The sequence below is a fragment of the Mercenaria mercenaria genome, unplaced genomic scaffold (assembly GCF_021730395.1).
Source record: "Mercenaria mercenaria strain notata unplaced genomic scaffold, MADL_Memer_1 contig_1061, whole genome shotgun sequence".
NCBI classification, from domain to species: Eukaryota; Metazoa; Mollusca; class Bivalvia; order Venerida; family Veneridae; genus Mercenaria; species Mercenaria mercenaria.
In genome coordinates, this window is record NW_026459033.1 from 30,573 (window position 1) to 53,520 (window position 22,948).

The following is a 22,948-nucleotide window of genomic DNA, read 5'->3' on the forward strand; positions in this document are numbered from 1 at the left end:
GACTTATAATGATGCTAAAGACTAAGTTTAATGAAGATTAATCCAGCCGTTCATATTCAGATGTCGTTTAAAGGTATTTCTATTTTTAGCTCTAGCTGACCCTAAAAGGAGCCAAGTGCTCCCATTTGAACAAATTTTGGAGAGGAGCTTATAATGAGCTTACAGACCAAGAATAAGTCATTTTAATGTTTGTTTTTCTTGTTATAGCTCTATCGGCTCCTAAAAGGGGCCAAATTTCCCATTTGAACAAAAGTGAAAGAGGACATCACTAGGATGCTACAGACAAAATTTTGAGTTATTCTGACCTGTAGTTTCAGAGGAGATGCATAAGTAAAAATGTGGACCTTTGGTTCAGGTGAGCTAATAAAGGGCTAGAAACTAAATGAATATAAAAGAAGCTAATTGGTCATAAAATGGTAGGGATTGGGGCGGGGCCAGAGCCAGGGGGTTGCAATGTAGTTTATTGCTGCCTATATTCCACGTTTCAAGTTAATACCTTTAGTAGTCATTAATAAATGCTCTTATCGTAATATGTTGTGTAGGTATCACCAGCTTGCTCTGAACTTGACCTTTGACCTACTATCCTGGTTCATGCTCTCAGTATATCATCTCATCACACCCTACATATCAAGTTTGAAGTCAATACCTTGAATGGGTAATAAGTTATATGCTCCAGACATGAAATCAAACAGACACATTTGATATTTGTGCTCAAACTGTGACTTTGACTTAGTCAGACTCTATTTTTTGTGCTCTGCACATCCTCTATGTATAATCACCTACCTACAAGTCAATGTTTGAAGTAAATTCTGTTATGGTTATATAGCTATGCTCCGAAAATGAAAATTGATGGCCAATTTTGACATTTTAGCTCATTGACAATTTGTCACCTTGGATTTTGACCTACACAGCCATTTGAAGCACTCTGCACATTATCTCATTGCCATCTACCTATAGATATGCCATGTTAAAAGCCAATAACATTAATGGTTATAAAGTTATGCTTTGGACAGGAAGAATGATTGACGGCAGACAGACGGAAGGACGCACACGCTATCACATAATTTCCAAAACTGGCTAACAAAAAGAGGCATATTTTTCACAAAGTAGGCCTAGCAGCTAGATTTAATATGTAACTTCTCATTAGGTCATCTTGAATGGGTATCAATTATATGATGGACTTATTAGACCTTTGAACTCAATTTGTGACCTTGACCTAAGACATACAGATCCGATTTATCAGCTATGCTCATCAATTTATCCCTACCTACCTACGTGCTATGTTTGAAGTCTGTATCTTTTATGGTTATTTAGTTATGCATCTGGCCAAGTTATGCATATGGACATAAAATATAATGGCTATTGTGACCTTTTAGCACAAGAAATATGACATCCAAAGGTGGAAAAGCGCACACGCCATTACATAGTTTTCCTTTTTTATTTAGAAAAAAAAAGAGGAGTCTTTTTCACATACTGACAGGTGGGGGTTATTTTTATAATTATACTGAACAGCAAAAGAAACTATCCAGTTTTATAACTGGGGTATTTTTTATATAAAAACTTTAATTTATAAATCACTTACGTTCTCCATATCACATTACAGTTGAAGAACTTCGTGAAATTTTAAAAAATCAATCAACCATGAAGTCAGAAGTCCATAGCCGTTTTGCACAAAATTTACGTGCGTCGCGATCTGTAATTCAAATTTTCTTTGTGAAATTTTATTGTCATAGGAAATATTGATAATTGGCCAACTCGAAAAGCAGCATAAAGTTTAAAAGAGGGTCATGATGACCAAGAATCGCTCACCTCAGTAATATGAGCTACATGTTTCAAATGTCAAACTGATGATTTTTAGAATTTTTTTTGGAAAATTTTCCAATGTACAATCAAGTTACCCCTGGGGCGGGGCCAATTTCTCCCCGGGGGTCATAATTTGAACAAAGTTTGTAGAAGTCTACTAGCGGCAATATTACATATCAAATATCTAAGATCTAGGCATTCTGGTTTATTTTAAGCAAATTTATGAAGATTTCTCTATGTACAATCAAGTAACCCCTGGGCTGGGTCAGTTTGACCCTGGGGGTCAAAATCTGAACAAAGTTTGTAGAGGTCCACTAGGCAATGAAATAGATCAAATATCTAAGCACTAGGCCTTCTGGTTTATTTTTAATAAATTATGAAGATTTTTCTATGTACAATCAAGTAACCCCATGGGGTGGGGTCAATTTGACCCCGGGGGTCATGATTTGAATTTTTTTTGTAGAAGTCTACTAGGCAATGCTACATGTCAAATATGTAAGACCTAGGCCTTCCGGTTTATTTTTAGATTTTTTTTAAAGATTTTCCTATGTAAAATCAAGTGACCCCTAGGGCGGGGTCAATTTTGACCACAGGGGACATGATTTGTACAAATTTTGTAGAGGTCCATTAGGCAATGCTACAAGTGAAATATCTAAACTCTAGGCCTTCTGGTTTATTTTTAGAAAATTTTTGAAGCTTTTCCTATGTAAAATCAAGTGACCCCTGGGGCAGGGTCAATTTTGATCAAGGGGGATATGATTTGTAAAAATTTTGTAGAGGTCCATTAGGCAATGCTACAAGTGAAATATCTAAACTCTAAGCCTTTTGGTTTATTTTAAGAAAATTTCTGAAGATTTTCCTATGTAAAATCAAGTGACCCCTGGGGAGCGGTCAATTTTGATCCCGGGGGTCATAATTTGAACAAATGTTGTAGAGGTCCACTAGGCAATGCTACACGTCAAACATCTAAGCTCTAGGCTTTCTGGTTTATTTCTAGAAAATTTTTGAAGCTTTTCCTATGTAAAAACAAGTGACGCCTGGGGCGGGGGTCAATTTTGATCCGGGGTCATGATTTGAACAAACTTGGTAGAGGTCCATTAGGCAATGCTACATGTGAAATATCTAAGGTCCAGGCTTTCTGGTTTATTTTTAGAAAATTTTTTAAGCTTTTCCTATGTAAAATCAAGTGACCCCTGGGGCTGGATTAATTTTGATCTGGGGGTCATAATTTGAACAACTTAGGTAGAGGTCCACTAGGCAATGCTACATGTAAAATATCTAAGCTCTAGGCTTATGGTTTTTGAGAAGACGAATTTTTAAGATTTTCCTATGTAAAATCAAGTGACCCCTGGGGCGGGGTCAATTTTGACCCCCGGGGATCATGATTTGAACAAATTTTGTAGAGGTCCATTAGGCAATGCTACATGTAAAATATCTAAGCTCTAGGCTTTCTGGTTTATTTTTAGAAAATTTATGAAGATTTTCCTATGTAAAATCAAGTGACCCCTGGGGAGCAGTCAATTTTGACCCCGGGGTCATGATTTGAACAAACTTGGTAAAAGTCCACTATGCTTCACACCAAATATCTAAGCTCTAGGGCTTCTGGTTTTTGAGAAGAGTTTTTAAGATTTTCTTATGTAAAATCAAGTGACCCCTTGTAATGACTTGAACAAATTTGGTAGAGGTCCACTAGGCAATGTTTCACACCAAATATCTAAGCTCTAGGGCTTCTGGTTTTTGAGAAGAAGATTTTTAAAGTTTTTCCTTTTGGTTGCCATGGCAACCAGAGTTCTGCATGGAATTCAAGGATCATTCCTGTGAAGTTTGGTGTAATTCTGCCCAGTGGTTTTCAAGACGAAGATATTTTTAGAAATTGTTGATAGACGACTGACGACGGACAACGCACTATGCACGACGGACATCAAGCGGTCACAATTTAATAGCTTACCTTGCCACTTCGTGACAGGTGAGCTAACAATATATTGTTGGTTGCACAAAACGACTGAATCAAATTTAGCGTGAGGGCCCAATTTGGATGTTACAATGAACTGACATGCAGAAGATATAGCTTTTCAAATGGCTATTGTGGGACTACTTACTTCATGGCTGATTGATTTTTAAAAATTTATCACGCGAAGATCTTTAAGTGTAATTTTGATATAAAGAAACAATTCAAATTTGAAAAATTAATTTTTATTTCAAAATATACCAGTTATACATCTGGATTTCTTTTGCTGTTCAGTATAAACAGACTTGTGGTGGCTTACAGTATGGATTAAAATTCACTTCTCTTTCAGTAATTTACACCGCCCAAATCCTAATACTGGTTCGAGTCGTAAATTCGGCCACTTTTTGCTTTTTTCATAAATTGTTCATTCTTTTAATATATAACGTATTAATACAAAATTTCTACGATATGTGCTCTAATACAAGCAACATTGATTGTTACCATTAACGGCCAACAATTAAACCGCGCTTAAAATATCTGGCAGGTTTAGCCTCCACATTCTACCTTCTAGAAGTTGTAAATATTCGGCCACATTTTAAACATAAAGTTGGTCATAATTTTTCAACATTGTCTTCGAAATAAATCGATGCTTAGTAACAGCAAATTTAAAATAGTTCCTTTTTCAACAAACTTCAATCAATTTTTAATAGCATACCTCGAGAGAAATATTTGCCAACATAGATAATGCCCCCCACTCCTGCCACTGTAACATGGTTTAATGACTCAGGTTAAACAATTTTTAACATGTTTAAGATACAACATTTCTGTAAAGTTTTGTGACTCTACGTCAAATACATTTGGAGCTACGAGCGACAAAACATTAAAATGACAATTTTTTCCTAGGTCAGGAGCCATAACTCCTACAATACTGAATGAATCCGGACGCGAAACCCCAGGTGCACAACTGCACATACGTACTGACCAACATTCCTGTAAACTTAATTTGGTGACTCTATGTCAAATACTTCTGGAGCTACACACGACACAACATTAAAATGACCATTTTTTAACTAAGTTAGGGGCCATAACTCCGCACGACTGAATGAATCTGGGCACGAAACCGCAGGTGCATAGCTGCACATATTGACCAACATTCCTGTAAACTTTGGTGACTCAAGGTCAAATACTTTTGGAGCTTAGTAATGCACGACACAACATTAAAATGACCAATTTTTAACTAAGTCAGGAGCCATAACTCCTACAGGACTGAATGAATCCGGACACGAAACCGCAGGTGCACAACTACACATGCTGACCAACATTCCTATAAAGTTTTGTGACTCTAAGTCAAATACTTTTGGAGCTAGGTGTTACACAACACTAAAAATTACCAATTTTTACAAAGTCAGGGGCCATAACTCCTCCACGACTGAATGAATCCAGACGCGAAACCCCAGGTGCACAACTACACAGTCATGCTGACCAACATTCCTGTAAAGCCCTCATGGGGCGGCACAAAAAGTGCCTGTCATCCTTCTGACACCGGCATGACGTAGTTTAATTTTTACGTCACTGTTTATTACTCATTCTAAGCATAAAATTGCTATGCTGTTGTTTCTTTTCGGGGTTGTTTTAACAGAAGAGAAAGCCATCACGCGCTGATATAAAACCTTTTTACATTTGCGCGTTCCGTGGCAAAGCGTAAACGTATTCATACCGCCCCAAAACAAATAATTCAAAAGAAAATGGTGCCAACGCGAAAAAAACAACGTAGACTTTACCGTGCATTTCATAGACATTTAAGGACTTTCATAAACCTGGTTTTTATGCGTTTTATGCTAGAATAGCATTAGCACATGTTCTTTTTGTGTTGTAACAATTTCAGAATCCCTCGGGCCACAGCATAATCAAGCGCGTGTAATGATGTCATGCGACCCGCGAGACAAAATATTTGCTGTCTAGAGTACACAGCTTTACGCAAAGACAATTTTTTTTCTACTCACCTTAACTTGAAGCGGGTGGCCGAATATTTACGACCTGGCCGAATTTACTCAAACTGGTAAACGTTTCAATTCTATAAAACTTTTTCAAAAATATAGTCAATTCCTTATCAGAGTAATAAAAACAAATAAAATAACTTACCGGGTACTTGTGTAATAAATCAATGTAGATATGAGAACGTCCATCCTCTTCATCTATGCCCAAATGTTTTAACTCCTTTATTTCCTAAATCAGTGAATTAGAATTGATTTTTGTGTCATTTTCACTCACGAGCAGTTATTTTAACTCTGTACATACATGTGTGTCATGTGTCAATGTGTTATGTTTAATGTTACATATATTCAATGAGTAATGTTTATGAAATATATACACTTTCAGTCCACGTTCACTGGTTAACTTTTATGTACTCGACTTGGAACCAGCTTCTCAGTTGTTTCAAACTTAAACCAGTACCGGTTGTCATCCGAATTTATGCCATCAAACTTGACAACGAAATTCTCCGATGCTTTAATATAATTTTTAACGTCTGCAAATTCTGTTTCCGGTGTTGTCTTACGAGTTCGCATATCTACTGCCACTGAGTGTGGAAGTTTCCCTACTACCTTAACTAGATTATGTAATGATGAACCAGACATTGTTACGTCCTGCAAGAAAACATACTTTATATTTACCATTTCTGGTGACAGAGACAGTAACCTTTCACCTAGGTTGATTTCCCACAACCAAACTTCTTTCACTTGAACTAACAATGGCAATGTCTGCAGCAATGTTTCAATGTCATCGGAAGACTTTAGACCAGGACAACTAAATTTGCGTAGTTTACTGGCTGCTGGCAGCTCTCTCAGGAATGATGTGAACAGACCGGGTTTAGATAAATGTCCTACATGACATTCCTCTAACGATGATACATTCACTTTTAATTGTGACACAGGTGTATTATTCAATCCTAACATCTTTAGATCTGAATGCTGGGTAAAGTCCAAATTCATTTCTCCGCAGGAAATACCCGTACCGTGTGTGTCACAGTGTAAGCTGTACAATCTAACCTCTGTCATTGATTTTCTGTTTATAATATAATTCAGAAACTCTTTCAGCACATCGTGCTCCATCTTAAAATACTCTATATAAATTGCTCGTAACTGAGAAATATTCTGAAATGTTTTAGACAGTTCACTTGAACAAGAACTATGTTCGCGTGTAAAGTCATTATCTTGGAATTTACCTGATACAACAGATACACATTCCAACGACTTGTTTGTCAACAACCGAATAATTTCCGCTTCCTTACATTCCCCTTTGTAGTAAATTTTCTTGACGCTGTGCAGGTCATCAAATTCACACTGGTCAATAAGTTCACGTAAACTATGAACACCTGTTCTGATTAATATTGACTGCATATTACTTTTATTGTGTTTTACCAGCCATTTTAAATCCAAGAAATGTTTTTCTTTTTGATAGTCATAGCTGATGATAAAATCCTGGAAACAAAGAGAAGTGTTGTCTGTGTTTTCTTTCAAACAAGAAATGTACATGTTTTGTATGTCTTTCAGAGGATTAATGTACCTGTAATCGTAACCTGTCATAGATCTGTATGTTCTCGTTATTTCATCTTCACTGATTACAGACATTAATTCGCGTGATATTGTAGATATGATCTCTTCATTTATTCCGCTGATGAAAACAAACACTTTCGACATATCAAGAATATTTTGAACACTGCTGAATTTTTGTTTGACTATTTTTTCCTTTTCATTCTGACAACTAATGAACAGTGCACAGAAATATTCTTGTACTGTTTTATGGGAAAAGGAAACTTTAGAACTTCGACTGGTTAATTTTTCTTGTTTGCTTTGTGTTAATATTCCTGATTCAAGGCATAATTTCATATCTTCTGTGTTGAGATACTTTTCAGTAACTAATGGACTAAATGCCAGCGTGCTTTCATGTTTTTCACTGAATAATGTTTCAAATGCTAATTGTCCTAAAGCTTGCAAAAGTGTGTAATAATTTTTGCAATGTACAAGTTCTCTGAAGCATTGAGGGATATCACTTTGGGGTGTTTCACGCGCCTGTTGCAAGTGTGGATGTTTTCTAAAGGTTCGTTTCAGCAGCAGTTCAACAATTTGGCAGTATATCTCAAACTTAGACCTTCCTAGATCTATTTCATCACACCATAAACACAGAAGATACATCAATAAAAGTGGAATAGTTTCCAAATCCGAAATACCTTTATCTTCGACAACAGAATTAAATTTATCAATTTTTTCATCTGCAATTTCAGGTTTCTCACACAAAAGTGAAATAACATTCTTCTTTAATTCATAGGCTGACTCTTTGTTGAGTCCGACAAGTTCCAACTTTTGATCTATATGACTTGAACTTAAACTGATGACACTCAACTTCCACGGTCTAGTTGTTGTGAGGATTGTACATTCCCTAGCTTTCCTGTGTGGAATGTCACGTGGTCTTAGCTTACATGTGGTGTCAGGGTGTATCCACTCATCTAATCCGTCAAGAATTATCAGACCTTTACCCTTAGAAAGAATAGTTTCTATGTCGCTTATAGTTACAGAAGTGTGAGCCAGTCGTGGAATTATTTGTTTAACGATCATCTCATCAATGTCGCATTCCCCAGAACAATCGCGCAATAACAACAAGAACACAAAGTCAAACTCTGACATTGCCTTAATATCTTCTTCTTCCTTAGAGAATTCTTGTCCACTTTTGATACGCGTTTGAGCTTGACACCACGTCAAAACGAGTCGCTTACTAAATGCAGTTTTCCCAAGCCCAGCATCTGCCGTAAGGTAAATTTCACGACATGTTTTGCTTTTCTGGTAGAACACATCACAAAGTGAGGTGACCTTTGACTTAATTTCTTTTCCACCTCCAAACGTCCTCTGGAATTCCACTGAATTGATGTCCGGCATGACGTAGAACTTGAGCAGAGGAGTGTCTTGCTCTTCTATCAAAGGCGAAAGAGGCAGGGTATGATACTGCTGCCTGTAGAGAGCAATCAAATCTTCCTTCAGGTCTGAAATACAGTAACACGCAAATATCGACTCGTTCAATATACTTGTACGTGCGTTACAAATTTTTCATTTTCTTAACAACAGATTTTCTTTCTGAAGGAGAACATTTAAAGGGTGAAACAAAAGTAATTATTATATAAGCTCCTTATAAGTATGTGTGGATTGCAGTCTTTATTTCATAGAGTTATGCAAGACTTATTCTCGTCAACAAGAAGTTCATTGTCGCTTATCTGATTGTATATACCGGTTCCTTGCATAATGGATATATATCATTTATGTACGTATTCGTGTCAGATTATATTTTTGAATTATCACCAAAATGTAACCGTTTTGACCATCAAACAAAATTAATTTACAATTTTTGATGTTTATATCGTGCATTTATACATATGACCGGCATATATCTGGTAACGCAAGCCGACTATAAATAATTCAAACTCTTACAAGTGCGTTGCATGGGAATGGACTAGGATGCATGACTCAATGGCCCGGCCCTTAAAACTGTTAACGTATGGCATATATACCTTGATATCAGAAAACATAGATTAAACAGGGACTGCGTTCAATAAATGCTTGATGCTCCCGGTGGCATCCTTGTCGATATGAAGCAACCTAGTCCAAAACGAGGTCAAGGTCAAACTGAGGTCAGGTGATGTTTGAAGATGAGGAATGGTCACAGGTTACATATGTATTACATGTAGTATCATATGCAATTCATTCTTGTAAGCGGTATTAATGCTAGACGAAACTGTCCCATTTGGTTAACCATGCAAGGGATGGCCCATATAAAGCAACCTATGTCCAAAATGAGGTCAAGGTCAGGGTCAAACTGAGATCAGGTGATGTTTGAAGATGAGGAATGTTAACAGGTTACATCTGAATTAGTATCAAGTCATTTTAGCAAGGGGTATTGATGCTAGACGAAATGGTCCCATTTGGTTAACCAAGAGATGGCTCATATAAAGCAACCTAAATGAGGTCAAGGTCAAACTGAGGTCAGGTGATGTCTGAAGATGAGGTATGTTCACTGGTTACATCTACATTAGTATCAAGTCATTCTAGCAAGGGGTATTAATGCTAGACGAAACGGTCCCATTTGGTTAACCTAGTACGGACGCACTAACAAACGCACTAAAAAACGGACGGACAAGACGATCACTATATGCCTCTCGCATCAATGATCTAGATCTGGGACTTTGTATTCGGCTCTCGTGGATTTTGCAAGGTCGGATCACACGAGGCGCTTGCCCGCCTTGGCAAAATCCACGAAAGCCGAACACTGCATCCCAGATCGAGCTACTGTTATAATAACAACCCTATTATACCGTACGCATGTCCTTTGACTTGTAATCTTTTTTAATATATATACGGCTTAAACAAGATTAGATAGGGAAAGTAGAATGAGCTGATGTTATACTCTTGCATCTCTTTACAATAAAAAGTAAATATAATATAATGAGTGGCATTGTTTAGAGTTTGTTCCCAGCTTTCTTAGCATGAATAACACTATTAGGTTTCGGCTCACAGTTTTAAAGATATTATGCATAAAGTAACGATAAAAGGGCCATTTTTTTGATGTTATGCTGTGTCATTTTAAACAAGCCAAAAACTGAAAATGTTTTGTAAAGAAATATGTGAAAAGAAACCAATTTTAAGTTAACCAATGTATAATTATACATCTTGGGTAACATTCTGTTGATGCCATTCATTAGCATATTGAGTATTTTCATGGGTATCATCTTTTGGGGAAATGTTGTCATAATAAAATGTTATGCTTTTTCAGTTTTTACATTTGTTGAGTTTGTGTAGATGTAAAAGCATTATCTTTAACAAAACATGTTCATAATCATTATTTATGACACCAGTGATAAAGTACCTTACAACAGATACAAACAATTACTTGCCAAAACTCTAGTTAAGCTTCAGGTACTAATAATCGAAGTACACCGTTTGGTAGTGTCCATAGATAGCATTTTAAAGCATGTTTTTCTTTAAAAATGTACGATATGTTTCTACTCTTTTCTGTTTCAGACTCTGGCAATCAATGAAAAAAGTAGAGCTTAAAACCTTAGCTTTCTGCATTTTTTTTATGGCAACCAGTTCAAATTTGTCCGTAGATTGCAGTGTTCATAGATCACATTTTTACAGTCAAGTTATTTTGCAAATTAGAGGCAGGAACTGTTAACGTCATATAATATGTTTTATTGTTTTCAACTAAATAAATAATATTTATCATCTAAGGCTTAATTGTAACTGTATATATCAATAAATAAAAGATACGATAGTCTTGCGCTAAGCCCTCGTTATGTATTCTGCTTAATATTTGAATAAATCAATATTAATGCATCATTTGCTTCTTAAATCTTAATATATACTTGAAAACTTAAAAAAATGACATTTTTGTTTTAGCGTTTAGTAATCTACGGACACTACAATCTTAGGCTTATGCTTACATATATTCAAGTATTTTTCATGTTTAGTTGATATTGGTGCTAAAAGAAAGACCTGCATTTTATATGTGTAGGTTGGAAGCCAGTATAACAAGCTTTTGCCACTGTGTCCATGAATCACACGACATCAAGTTGAATATAATCAAATGAATGAAATAGCACCCAGAAAAGTGTTGTTAAATATTCCAATTAAATACCACAAGTCACTTTTAAATGAAGTACACTGTATGAATATTTTTATTTTAGTTGCACAACCACACTAAGTCTTGTGCATCAAGCATCGCGATTGTCTATAAAAATTAAAAGGTAGATTTCCATGATTTTTGGTTATAAATGTCTATTTTGTAAGTTACTACATTGTACATTAGGGTGTGCAATACAATCTTTCTGCAGAATTTAACATTTTATGATACATTTGTATATTACTTATCAAGAAAACTTGCAAGACAAAAATAATGAATGCAATCATAAAACAAACCGTGTATTAAGAAAAATGTTTTGTGTGTGTATGTTGTTTTATTTTTTTTATTATTTTTTTTTTTTATTCGAATCCATTGCAAGTTTCTTCTATTGCAAATCTGAATACATTTTCAAGGATTTTAAAGATTTTCAACAGGTCCCAGAAAAGTCCCAAATTAGCTATATGTATACATGATATATAGCTATAAAACAAAACCAATGATGCAAAATATGTCAAAACAAGATGCAAAATGGCCATAATTACCTCCAAAAGGTTTATAAGATGAAAGACAATAACACAAATCCAAGATCTTTGTTGTCGCATTTTCAGTAACTGTGGTAGTATTTTGCAATAAATCATCACTGAATTTTTCACTTGTTATAATTATGGTAGTACAAGACAAATTTATAAATGACAAATGGCAGAAATTCGCAACATGTATTGAAACTGAAACTGCATAGATCTCCATTCTTTGCGATTGTCTTCTGACGCATTCTCGATATCGACATTATGGATAAAATCCTGTTTTCTGGTATTAACCATCAATAAACGCCATTTCCCAGTTTTACGGTGAGAGGGGTATCGGCCATTACGCTACATGGCAGTAGTGTTTAAATTATCATTTTTCAAGTTTTAAACAAAGAAAATGAATAAACAAGAGCTGTCTCCATAGGATGACACATGCCCCCGATGGCACTTTGAATGAATAGTTAAGGCCGATGTTAGAGTTTAGGACCTTTGACCTACGGACCTGGGTCTTGCGCGCGACACGTTGTCTTACTGTGCCACACATTCATGCGTAGTTATTTTAAAATCCATGCATGAATGACAAAGATATGGACCGGACACGCCCATCATTGCACTATCATGAAATATGACCTTTAACATCTAAGTGTGAGCTTGACTTTTGAGCTACGGACCTGGGTCTTGTGCGCGACATGTCGTCTTACTGTGGTACACATTCATGCCCAATAATTTTAAAATCCATGCATGAATGACAAAGATATGGACCGGACACGCCCATCAATGCACTATCATGAAAAATGACCTTTAACGTCTAAGTGTGACCTTGACTTTTGAGCTACCGACCTGGGTCTTGCGCGCGACATGTCGTCTTACTGTGCCACACATTCATGCCAAGTTATTTGAAAATCCATCCATGGATGACAAAGATATGGACCGGACACGAAAATTGCGGACAGACCGACAGACGGTTCAAAAACTATATGCCTCCCTTCGGGGGCATAAAAAGTATTGCAGATTATCATTAAACATTGTTGTAATTAAGATGTAGCAAAGAGTATCCTCAAAATTTAGTTTATTTTTTAAATTTTATCTTTTATTCTACACTGCCGCTTCCGTGGCCCGATACCGAAGGTGTGAAATTATTCGAATTTTTCAAGGTAAACAGATTATTATTGCAAAAAGATGTTGCCAAGGTCGTAGAATAGTATTTCCATTGTGAGAAAGTAAGAACTTTCCTAAATCCTTATCTTCTGGCAAAAATAATCGCTAATATTGTACAAGGTCTATATATCGGTTAATCTCGCCAGCCCCCGGGACTGACCCTATTTTATATACGGAAATACCGGAAAACGGGTTTTATCCTTAATGTCGATATAGTCAATAAACCGTTTGAATGGGATAATGATTATTTTACATTTAATATACACATATTTTGAACAATTGTTATTGGTTTTCTAGCTATTTCTAGCTATATATAGCTAGATTAAGCTAATTATAGCTAATTTGTGACTTTTCTGGGAACTGTTCAATAAACAGGCTGGTAACATTGCCCGATCCGGCTTTAGACATAAAAACTAATGTTTCTTGAAAAATAATGAAAACATTTCTTCCAAACTTCGTCCATTAATTAAGCATAACATATGACACATACTAAGGTAGAAATAACTTTGTTGCCTTCAGTTTTGTTAGAATTACTTCCCTTTTTCAAATTTTTATGATGGATAATTTTTGAAGTCCAAAAAAAACATTGTTTTAATGCAATGTTTAAAACAGAAAAGGGTTCAATGGGTTTCTATTGCTCAAAAGTTGTGCGCCAATACCTTTATTTTATGTATTTAAGGTTAATACTAGGGTAGATCATTAGATGTATGAAATTTTTTTTTATAAGTAACATTTTACTATAATGTTGTTAGTGAAAGCACAGCAAAATGTATACATTCATGTACTAGCGCAATAATTTAGAGCATTAGAAAGCCATTGAACCTTTTTTTGTTTTAAACTTAGCATTAGAAAGTGGTTTTTTTTGGACTTCAAAAATTATGCGTCATAAAAATCAGAAAAGGGGAAATAATTCTACCAAAACTGAAGGCAACCAAGTTATTTTTATTTTGATTAGTGTCATATGAAATGCTTAATAAATGGACAAAGTTTGAAAGAAATATCTTTACTATTTTTCAAGAAATATTAGTTTTTATGTCGAAAGCCCGATCGGGCAATGTTACCAGCCTGATAAATGTCATTATACAATTTATTTACATTCATCATATTACTGAACATACCGTTGATACTCGTGTAAAATGTGCAGATTTATGACCCCCGGGACCACTCCTGAGTCGTGAGTGCGTGTACTTATTCATGGGTATATATGAATTTCCAACTTAAGGATAACATGGTGTAATAGCCATATTTCATATCTTGTAACTGGATCGTAATATTAAATGAAATTTGGTCATTTTAAAGACACGCAAAATTAAAAACGTTTCACCGAGAGATTTTTTTAAATTTTATCATTATTGGGGGAGATATATAATTGGTATTGAAGTTAACATTGATGCCTACGGGAAATATATAATTTCTTTGATTATAAGAATCTGAACTTGAGTTTCGAGCAATTTTTGCGGTAGAAAGCTGCATTACTGGTACTGATGATAAACCCGGACAGATGATAAAGTCGACCACCTTGGAAATATTCGATTGCCATCGGTTATTTATAAAGTTGAACACACCATCTAATAGTTTCCACTTATATCACCAACTGGTGTAAACAAAAACAAAATTGGTAAATATTCTGTATAAATAAATGACTTACATAAATTTGTATAAAAAATATTTATCCAAAATTACTGGGGAAGAGGGTGTTGTTTTGCACATGCTGAGCACTGTCGAAACATGAAGGTCTGACATTTGGTAACTTTTCATTACTTGATCAGGAATGACTGCTGCAGCTTTTTGGGGAAAGTTTGACTTTCAATATAATAATACCAAGAAAAATTTTGTAAATGACAAAGTGTTCGAATTTATCATCAGTCAACGTTCATACAGTCCCCTTTTTACATACCCATTTCAGGGCCTCACTGCGTGTGAGTTTGTTTACTAAATGTAAATTTGAATTATGTAAAGTTTTCAGCAAAGGTTAAGCTTTAAAATTTTTGATACCGACCGTTGATTACAATTTGCAGAAATAAAAAAGTTACATGTAAAAAAACTCATTTTCTGTTCGGGTTTATCATCAGTACCAGTATATGATTCTGATACAAATACCAAAAAGAAATCTAAAATTCCCCATAGGAAAAAGGAGAAAATTAATTTTTTCTAGTTTCAGGAGAGACAACTCATGAAAAACCAAAATTATCAGGGGAGGTAATTTAAAGGAAATTTTTGAGAACTTCTGTCACTATATAACTTGCCAATATGCATCTTATTTCTATTGTTTGACATTTTCAAAGCTTACATTATCAAGTTGTATGTACGCTTTTAGTGAAATTGAGGCCTATTACGGGATTTCTTCCTTAAAATAAGTTTATTTTCGATTTTCGCCATTTCAGTAAAGGGAAACTACTCTCAGTGCTAACTGTCTACTCTTTTAAGATTGCCGTTACATACCGTAAAAGATCGAGTCTTTTTTTTCTTAAATAATTTACTTCCTCATGCAAATTGCCGATAATTACTGGCCATTTATATAAACAGCAGACTGTGTTCTAAATTATGTTTTCTCTCCCTTATTATTCTGTTTCCCAGTTTGCTTTGATTGCAGACCCCGTTAATTGTTGTTTTTGCGCTTCAGTCGGTCCAACATCGTCTTTTAATCGTTTTAATTAACGTTTCTCAGCATACATGCTTCGGGCAAATACACATCACCTGTGTGAAGTCGTCGTGTGTCATATCTGCGTATCAAGTGACAGTTTTTTGTGACGTCTCCTATTTTGACAAATGATTGGCGGTTATTCAAAGGGGCGGAGCTGAAAGGGCAAAAGGGCGGCGTTTCGGGCAGAAGGTCGGCGCTAAAACGAACGAAATGGCCGTTTACAATTTTATTTTCGCTTGTATTCACTTCGGACTATCGGCGGGGAAAAAAAAAATATTAGCGAGAATCACTTTTACTTTTATTTCAAAATCGAAAAAATCGGGTCGGCGCTCCCAAGAACCAGAAAAATAAAAACAAATCTGGTCTAAATAATAAAAGTCATGTTCTGTAATGAGAACAGCTGAAATCAGTAGATGGATGTTACATCAGATCTTGCACTTTCTATAAACAGAGAAACTAAACAAGAGGGCCATGAAGGCCCTGTATCACTCACCTGACCTATTGACCTAAAGATCATTAAAATTGACATTCTGACCAAGTTTCATTAAGATAATTTCACAAATGTGGCCTCTAAAGTGTTAAATAGCTTTTCCTTCAATTTGACCCAGTGACCTAGTTTTTGCCGAAATATGACACAGATTCAAACTTGTTCCAAAGATCACCAAGATTGACATTCTGACTAAGTTTTGTGAAGATAAAGTCATAAATGTGGCCTCTAAAGTGTTAACAAGCTTTACCTTGGATTTGACCTAGTGACCTAGTTTTTGACCCCACCTGACCCAGATTTGAATTTGACTTATAGATCATCAATGTTAACATTCTGACCAAGTTTCATTAAAATATGGTCATAAATGTGGCCTCTACAGTGTAAACTAGCTTTTCCTTTGATTTGACCTGGTGACCAAGCTTTTAATTCTACATGACCCAGATTCAAACGGGATCTAAAGATCATCAAGGTTAACAATCTGACCAAATTTCATGAAGATACAGTCATAAATCTGGCCTCTAAAGTGTTAACAAGTTTTTCCTTTGATTTGACCTTGTGACCTAGTTTTTGAGCCCAGGTGACCCAATATCAAACTGGTCCAAGATGTTATTAAGGGTAACATTCTGAACAAGTTTCATTAAGATTGGGCTAAACTTGTGACCTCTAGAATGTTAACAAGCTTTTCCTTTGATTTGATCTGGTGACCTAGTTTTTGACCCCAGATGACCCAACTCGTCCAATATTTTATTAAGGGTAACATTATGACCAAGTTGCATTAAGTTTGGGCCGAAATTGTGACCTCTAGAGTGTTGACAGTCAAATTGTTGACGACGGACGACGGACACAGGGTAATCACTAAAGCTCACCTTTGATCACTTCATTCTCAGGTGAGCTAAAATATAGATAGAAATTTCAACTTTTATTACCCATACAAATGGAAACTAAAATTAAAGAAAGACATTTTCTACACAAAGAGAAACTAAACGATATAGATAAAATTTTTACTGCAAATTTGTCCCAACACACGGAAACTGAAATTTACGTATGGTACTTGATTGATACATTACAAATAAAATAAGTATAAAAAGCTTAAATCTATAAAATAAACAGATTCCATTTTCTTCTGTTTGTGTCATCTCTTTAGAGTAAGTCTTTGCATGTCTGGTGTGCTGTGCATTTAGAATATATGTTACATTAGACTGCCGTGTGTTTCAGCTGAATATAACATGTTTAAGGCACCAGTACATTTCCACAAATAATGTATAATCTCATATATGCTGGGTTGTTCCAGCACAGGCTAAACCTGAAGACAGTGTCTGTAGTGCTAAGTGTCTGCTGGCTAAGCATGTATGTATTTCTTAGTTTCTGTTAAAATTAATACAGTCCTATCTTGTGACTTTGTTGTTATATTTTAACTGGAATATTTGAATAGCACTTTTCTGGGTGCCAGTTCATTCATTTTATGCAGCTTGATGTTGTGTGACTCCTGAATACAGTGGCAAAAGCACTTGTTTAAATAATAAGGGCTGCCAACCTACACATACAAGCAATAACGCATTTGGTAGCGTGACAGTTGTTTTGAACATTTATTAATAGTTATTTGACTGTTTTGTTGTTCAGATTTTGTTTCAGACATTACCTCTAGGTCCTAGAAAATGCATTTACATGCCAATAAATTGCAATTAAGTCTAACAAAAAGCACATCAGAATCAAAAAAAAATTTTTAATTGTCATAAGTAGTACTTAAAATTGTTTTTTCTTGAATTTCAATGTTTAATCTTTAAAACATGTAATATTTATCTTGAAAAGCATTATTTACAAAACTCTGTGCATTGTAGAATAAAAAAAGTTAATATTTTTAATTTATATAAATATAAACCTTTTTACAGAGAGCTACTTCCTTGGCAACGGGAAACAATTTTCGCGCATGCGCACTCTACGTAGGGCAAAAATACATGACTGCACAATATAAATTACGTTAGAGTTATATTGTATTTTAATCTATTCGATCAATAATGAGTTTGTTTTATAGTAAATATCCACCGAAAGACAAAGGGAGATATATGTAGATCTTAGCAAACCCACAGCTTTAACTTATGCGCATTATCATTGATGATTTTAGATTAATAGACTATTTATTCGGCAATTTTGATCTCGACAAATTTAGGTTAAGAAAAATAAAGAATGATATTTTCCATGAATTAATTAGGTAATAACAAAGACTTTGTTTTTTTCCTAACGTGATCTCACATAACTTACTACATGTCGCAATAAGCTTACATGATACTTAAAATGTAATTAAAAGTCGAAGTTGAAAATAAAAAAAAATTGTTCAATTAACAAAGGTCAGCCTTTGGTTTTGTATCCAATTATTCTCAAATGGGCATCAATTCATTCAGTACTCAAAAATAATAATAATCATTTTAAAATTAATTGTTGCAATACATTTTCAATACGAAAATGATCCAGCATGTAAACATAAGAAAAAAAAACAACAGAGATTTATGTCAGATATTTTCCTTCAATGTGTAGCAACAGTCCTTGATTTGATTCATATCTAACGAATTTCGATATTTTGTAAATGCACTTTCATCGTTTTAAAAGGAAATGTCCATTAAAGTTCCAACGTATATTCTTATAGATTTTAAAATACTAGATATCACGTGAAATGTTTATTTTTTGATTCACAAAACAGTTCCGCCACGTGATATATTAATTCGAGTGCGTTCTTTTAATGGTATTAATGACCCAAGGCATTTATGTATATCACATCAAAACCATCTTATTTGCTTCAATTACTTTTATGATCCGCTCTAATTAGGGGACACTTTAGAAATTAAGTTACGGTCTTGATTACCCAGTTGACCTATGTTTTATCATGTCATTTACATAATAGTTACGCAATGATTTCCGGTCTATCACTTAAAATAGCAACTTCAGTGACATGGAGCCGCGACGTCAAAGTATGTAGATGTCATTCAAGACGGAGAAAAAGAAATACATGTATATAACAACTATTTGAAGTTATCGGAAAAATAGATGTAATGAAAAAAAAATATATTTTTTAATGTAAGGAACAAGTTTTATATTTGTATGATGTGTGGAATAGACTGGAAATGCTTGTTCTTTTCTGACGAAAATAAGAATAAAGCAGGCTTTTCAGGTAAGATATGATTGATTAACATGCATGTCTTTAATCAAAGAATACTGTATAATAAATTACATTACTGAAATTATCGTAATAATGGCAAAACAATTCGTAATAAAATGATAATTTTATGTAGGTTTTCTTATCGTTGAGAGTTCTTTTGCCACACGTAAAGAGCACATGCGCGTTAAAATCAAAACATCCGCGGGTTAGCATAGCAACCATTAACTCGTGTAAAATCATCTATATCATATGTAGTCAAAGCCATAGCTAGCATATAAATAACATATTTCGTATTATTATACCTCACATAAATATCCAATGTAAATTTCCCATCAGTTTAACTTGAATAATTTATCCTATTCCCCAGTAATTTTATATCTCATGCGCAAAATCGTTATTTTCAGTTTCTGCGCATGTGATATGATACATAATCTCATATCACCTGCGCAAAAGCGCTATTTTGTTTTTCTGCGCATGTGATATTATTTTTCCATCTCCCGTTGAGTGATTGATACTTTTGCACTGAGTAAAGACTGAGACATTAACTTTTCAGAAGATGTGCTTTTATAATTTAGGATTAAATTTCTTTCATTTGTGAACACTGCTGAATTTTCTTTTGTTAATGATTTGTTCTATGTGCCAAAAATTTCGAAAACAACTTTTTATCAAATATTGAATCGAAACTATTTCTATGAGATTGGAAATGATCTAACTAAGAAAATAAGTGCTCACACATACATGTTTCGTTTAGAAATAATATAGTTATCGCCGTTTTTCGAATGTTACTGCTAGCGATTTCAGCAGTGTGTCACAATGTTGAAATAATTTTGCGCATATACATAGGATTCAGCGATATGCAAAGTTTGCATCAAAATCGAAATATGAACTTCTGTCATTAATCATTAATGACAGAAGTTCATATTTTGAATGGTTTAATGGTTATTTTGAAGTAAGTTTTAAAGTTAATAAACTTGCTTATGGTAATAATTATGGTGATGGAGATCAAATTGCTTTAATTAATAATGCAGCTTCACTAATTGATCAGCTAGTAGTTAAGCAAGGAAAAATTGTCTATGATTGTAATAGCATATACAAGATAATAAATGTAAAAAAATTAGTTGAATTATCTAATGATTACGCAGAATCAACTGGAACAAATTAATTAATTTACTTAGATAAAGATGTTGTTGCTGAGAGTAGGGATGACCAAGTTACATATAATTCAGGTCTTGCTGCTAGAAAGAAATTAATCCAGGGTGGTAATGAGGTATATGCTAAAATTCCGTTAAATGATTGTTCAATTTTTCAGGGTTTAGAACAAAACATGTTACCCCCAAGTCAAATTCAAATAACATTACAATTAACAAATGATGATGAATTAATTTACAGACCTAATGCTGCCGATGCAGGTAGGGTAATTGTAACTAAATTAATTTTGTGGGCTCTACGTTTAATTTTTAATGATTATGGTTTTAATTTAATTTCTGAAAGATATACAAAAAAACAGGATGGAAATATCTCCGAGAAATGATAACACAGTCGGCAGATACACAACAGAGTAATATAAATTTTAGAATAATAGCCGGTGTAACAAAACCCGAACATGTGTTTATTTATTTACAACGACCTGATTAAAGTAATTCCCAGGAACATAATCCACATTTGTTTGATACATTTAAAATTAATGCAGCAAATAATAATTGCACGTTGGAATATTGCCGTCTTGAAGTTGGTAATGGTGTTATCCCGAAACGGGATATACAAGTATGTCAAGAATTTATGATGATGTTCTTAATTATTCTCATAAACAAATTAATAAAACTACTGAAAGTATTTTAAATAAGTCAAATTAAAAAAAATGTTTGGATTTGTTCATTTTAACTTAGAATTTAAAAAAGAAGTAATTACAGAAGATCCTAAGCATATTACATTAGAAATTAAATATTCCGCCAGCAGCTAATATCCGTGTTTACGCAATTGTATTGTATGAAGAAACAGTTGAAATAAATACTATTTGAAATGAACTTGTAATTGTTTAAATAAAATATATATAAAATATATAATGGCATCAAATTATATTGAATATAAAGTAAATTAAACAGATGGACAAAAGAAAAATTTAGCAAAAGCTTACAATGATAAAATTCCACATACTTTTAGATTGAAATATGAACAACTGCGTGGAAACTTTCCTTTACTTTTAACAAAAACACAGATTAATCAAATTGAAAAGTCTATTAGGAATAAGAAGGGATTAGAAATTACAAAAAAAATGTCCAGTCAAGGTCAAAACGGAGGATTCTTAGGAGCTTTGGTAGGTCGAACAGTACTTCCGGTAGATGCAAAAATAGCTCCAAAAATCTAAGGACCGTTAGGCGTCGGAGCTTTGTTTGGTCTTGCCAGTACTGGTGTTAGTAAAATACTTGGAAATGGTATAATTTCGGTAGCTATAAATAAGAGAAACATGCCATATCTAACACCTAAGCAAAGAAAACAATTAAGGGGAACTGGTGTAATAAAACTAACCCAAAAACAAAAACAAGACGGTGGATTCTTAGGTATGCTGGCTGCTAGTCTCGAGATACCTTTGATTACATCTTTGTTAAGTGGTAAGGGACAGGGTCAGGGTATATAGATTGATTCTCAACGGAGACCTTACAGACAAATTCCTATTGTAAAAATAAATAAATTTATAAACAAACCAATTTCTAACTTTGAAATTGAACAATGGGTAAAACAATTGAAAATTAAAAACTTTAGGGGTGTATTTAGTAGAAATAATTTACCAAAAACAAAAGGAGCAAAGGTGGAATGCGGTATTATAAATTTGGACGGTCCTGTCGGATCCGGAACACACTGGGTTTGTTATGTAAATAAAATATACGTTGACCCATTCGGTTTACCACCACCAAAAGAAGTAATCAATTACATGTCGGATGTAAAATACAATAACATACAATATCAAGACAAAACAAATGTATTATGCGGTTACTATTGTTTTTTATTGTTTATTTTTCATAAAAAATTTTACAAGATGTTATAAACATTTATGATTTATTGTATAAAAATGAAAATTAACAATGTAAATCAAAATGAACAAACAATTATAAATTATTTAAAAAGGATTAAAAACTATTTTTAGTCAAATAATGTTAAACTGTGCTAAAAACGGTATATTTTATACTACTCTGTCAACATGTGTCAAAAACGTTATATTCTATACTGCTCCTAAAAATGAACAAATATTAAGCAAATAAAAAAATGCAAAATACCCGTTTGTATGGATGGACCGCAGGGCGGGCATTTTTTATATGATCTATATACATTTATTCCCTGCGGTCCCCTCTCTTAAATTACCTACCCAGTGCAACTATTCAAGCACTGGATGTAGGCACACCTGTCAGTTCTTAATCTACCCCGTGCAACCTTTCAAGCACCGGTTGTAGATTTTAGCTTTTTGGTCTCACACAATCCTTTAGCAGTCCTTCGCCGACGCCATTTTGATCGAAATGTCAGGAAGATTCACAGAATTGGCAATACTTTATGATTTAAGCAACTGATCAGG

General features: G+C 34.2%; 1 protein-coding gene across 1 annotated transcript in view; it reads right to left on the reverse strand.

Moving 5' to 3' along the window:
- LOC128551407 (uncharacterized) overlaps nt 1-22,948 on the reverse strand; it is a 39,685-nt gene that overhangs the window by 11,979 nt on the left and 4,758 nt on the right. Inside the window, exon 4 of the mRNA XM_053532257.1 lies at nt 5,894-8,786. Coding sequence (XP_053388232.1) covers nt 6,145-8,786 — 2,642 coding nt within the window. The 3' untranslated portion in view covers nt 5,894-6,144. The remainder of the gene's footprint in view (nt 1-5,893; nt 8,787-22,948) is intronic.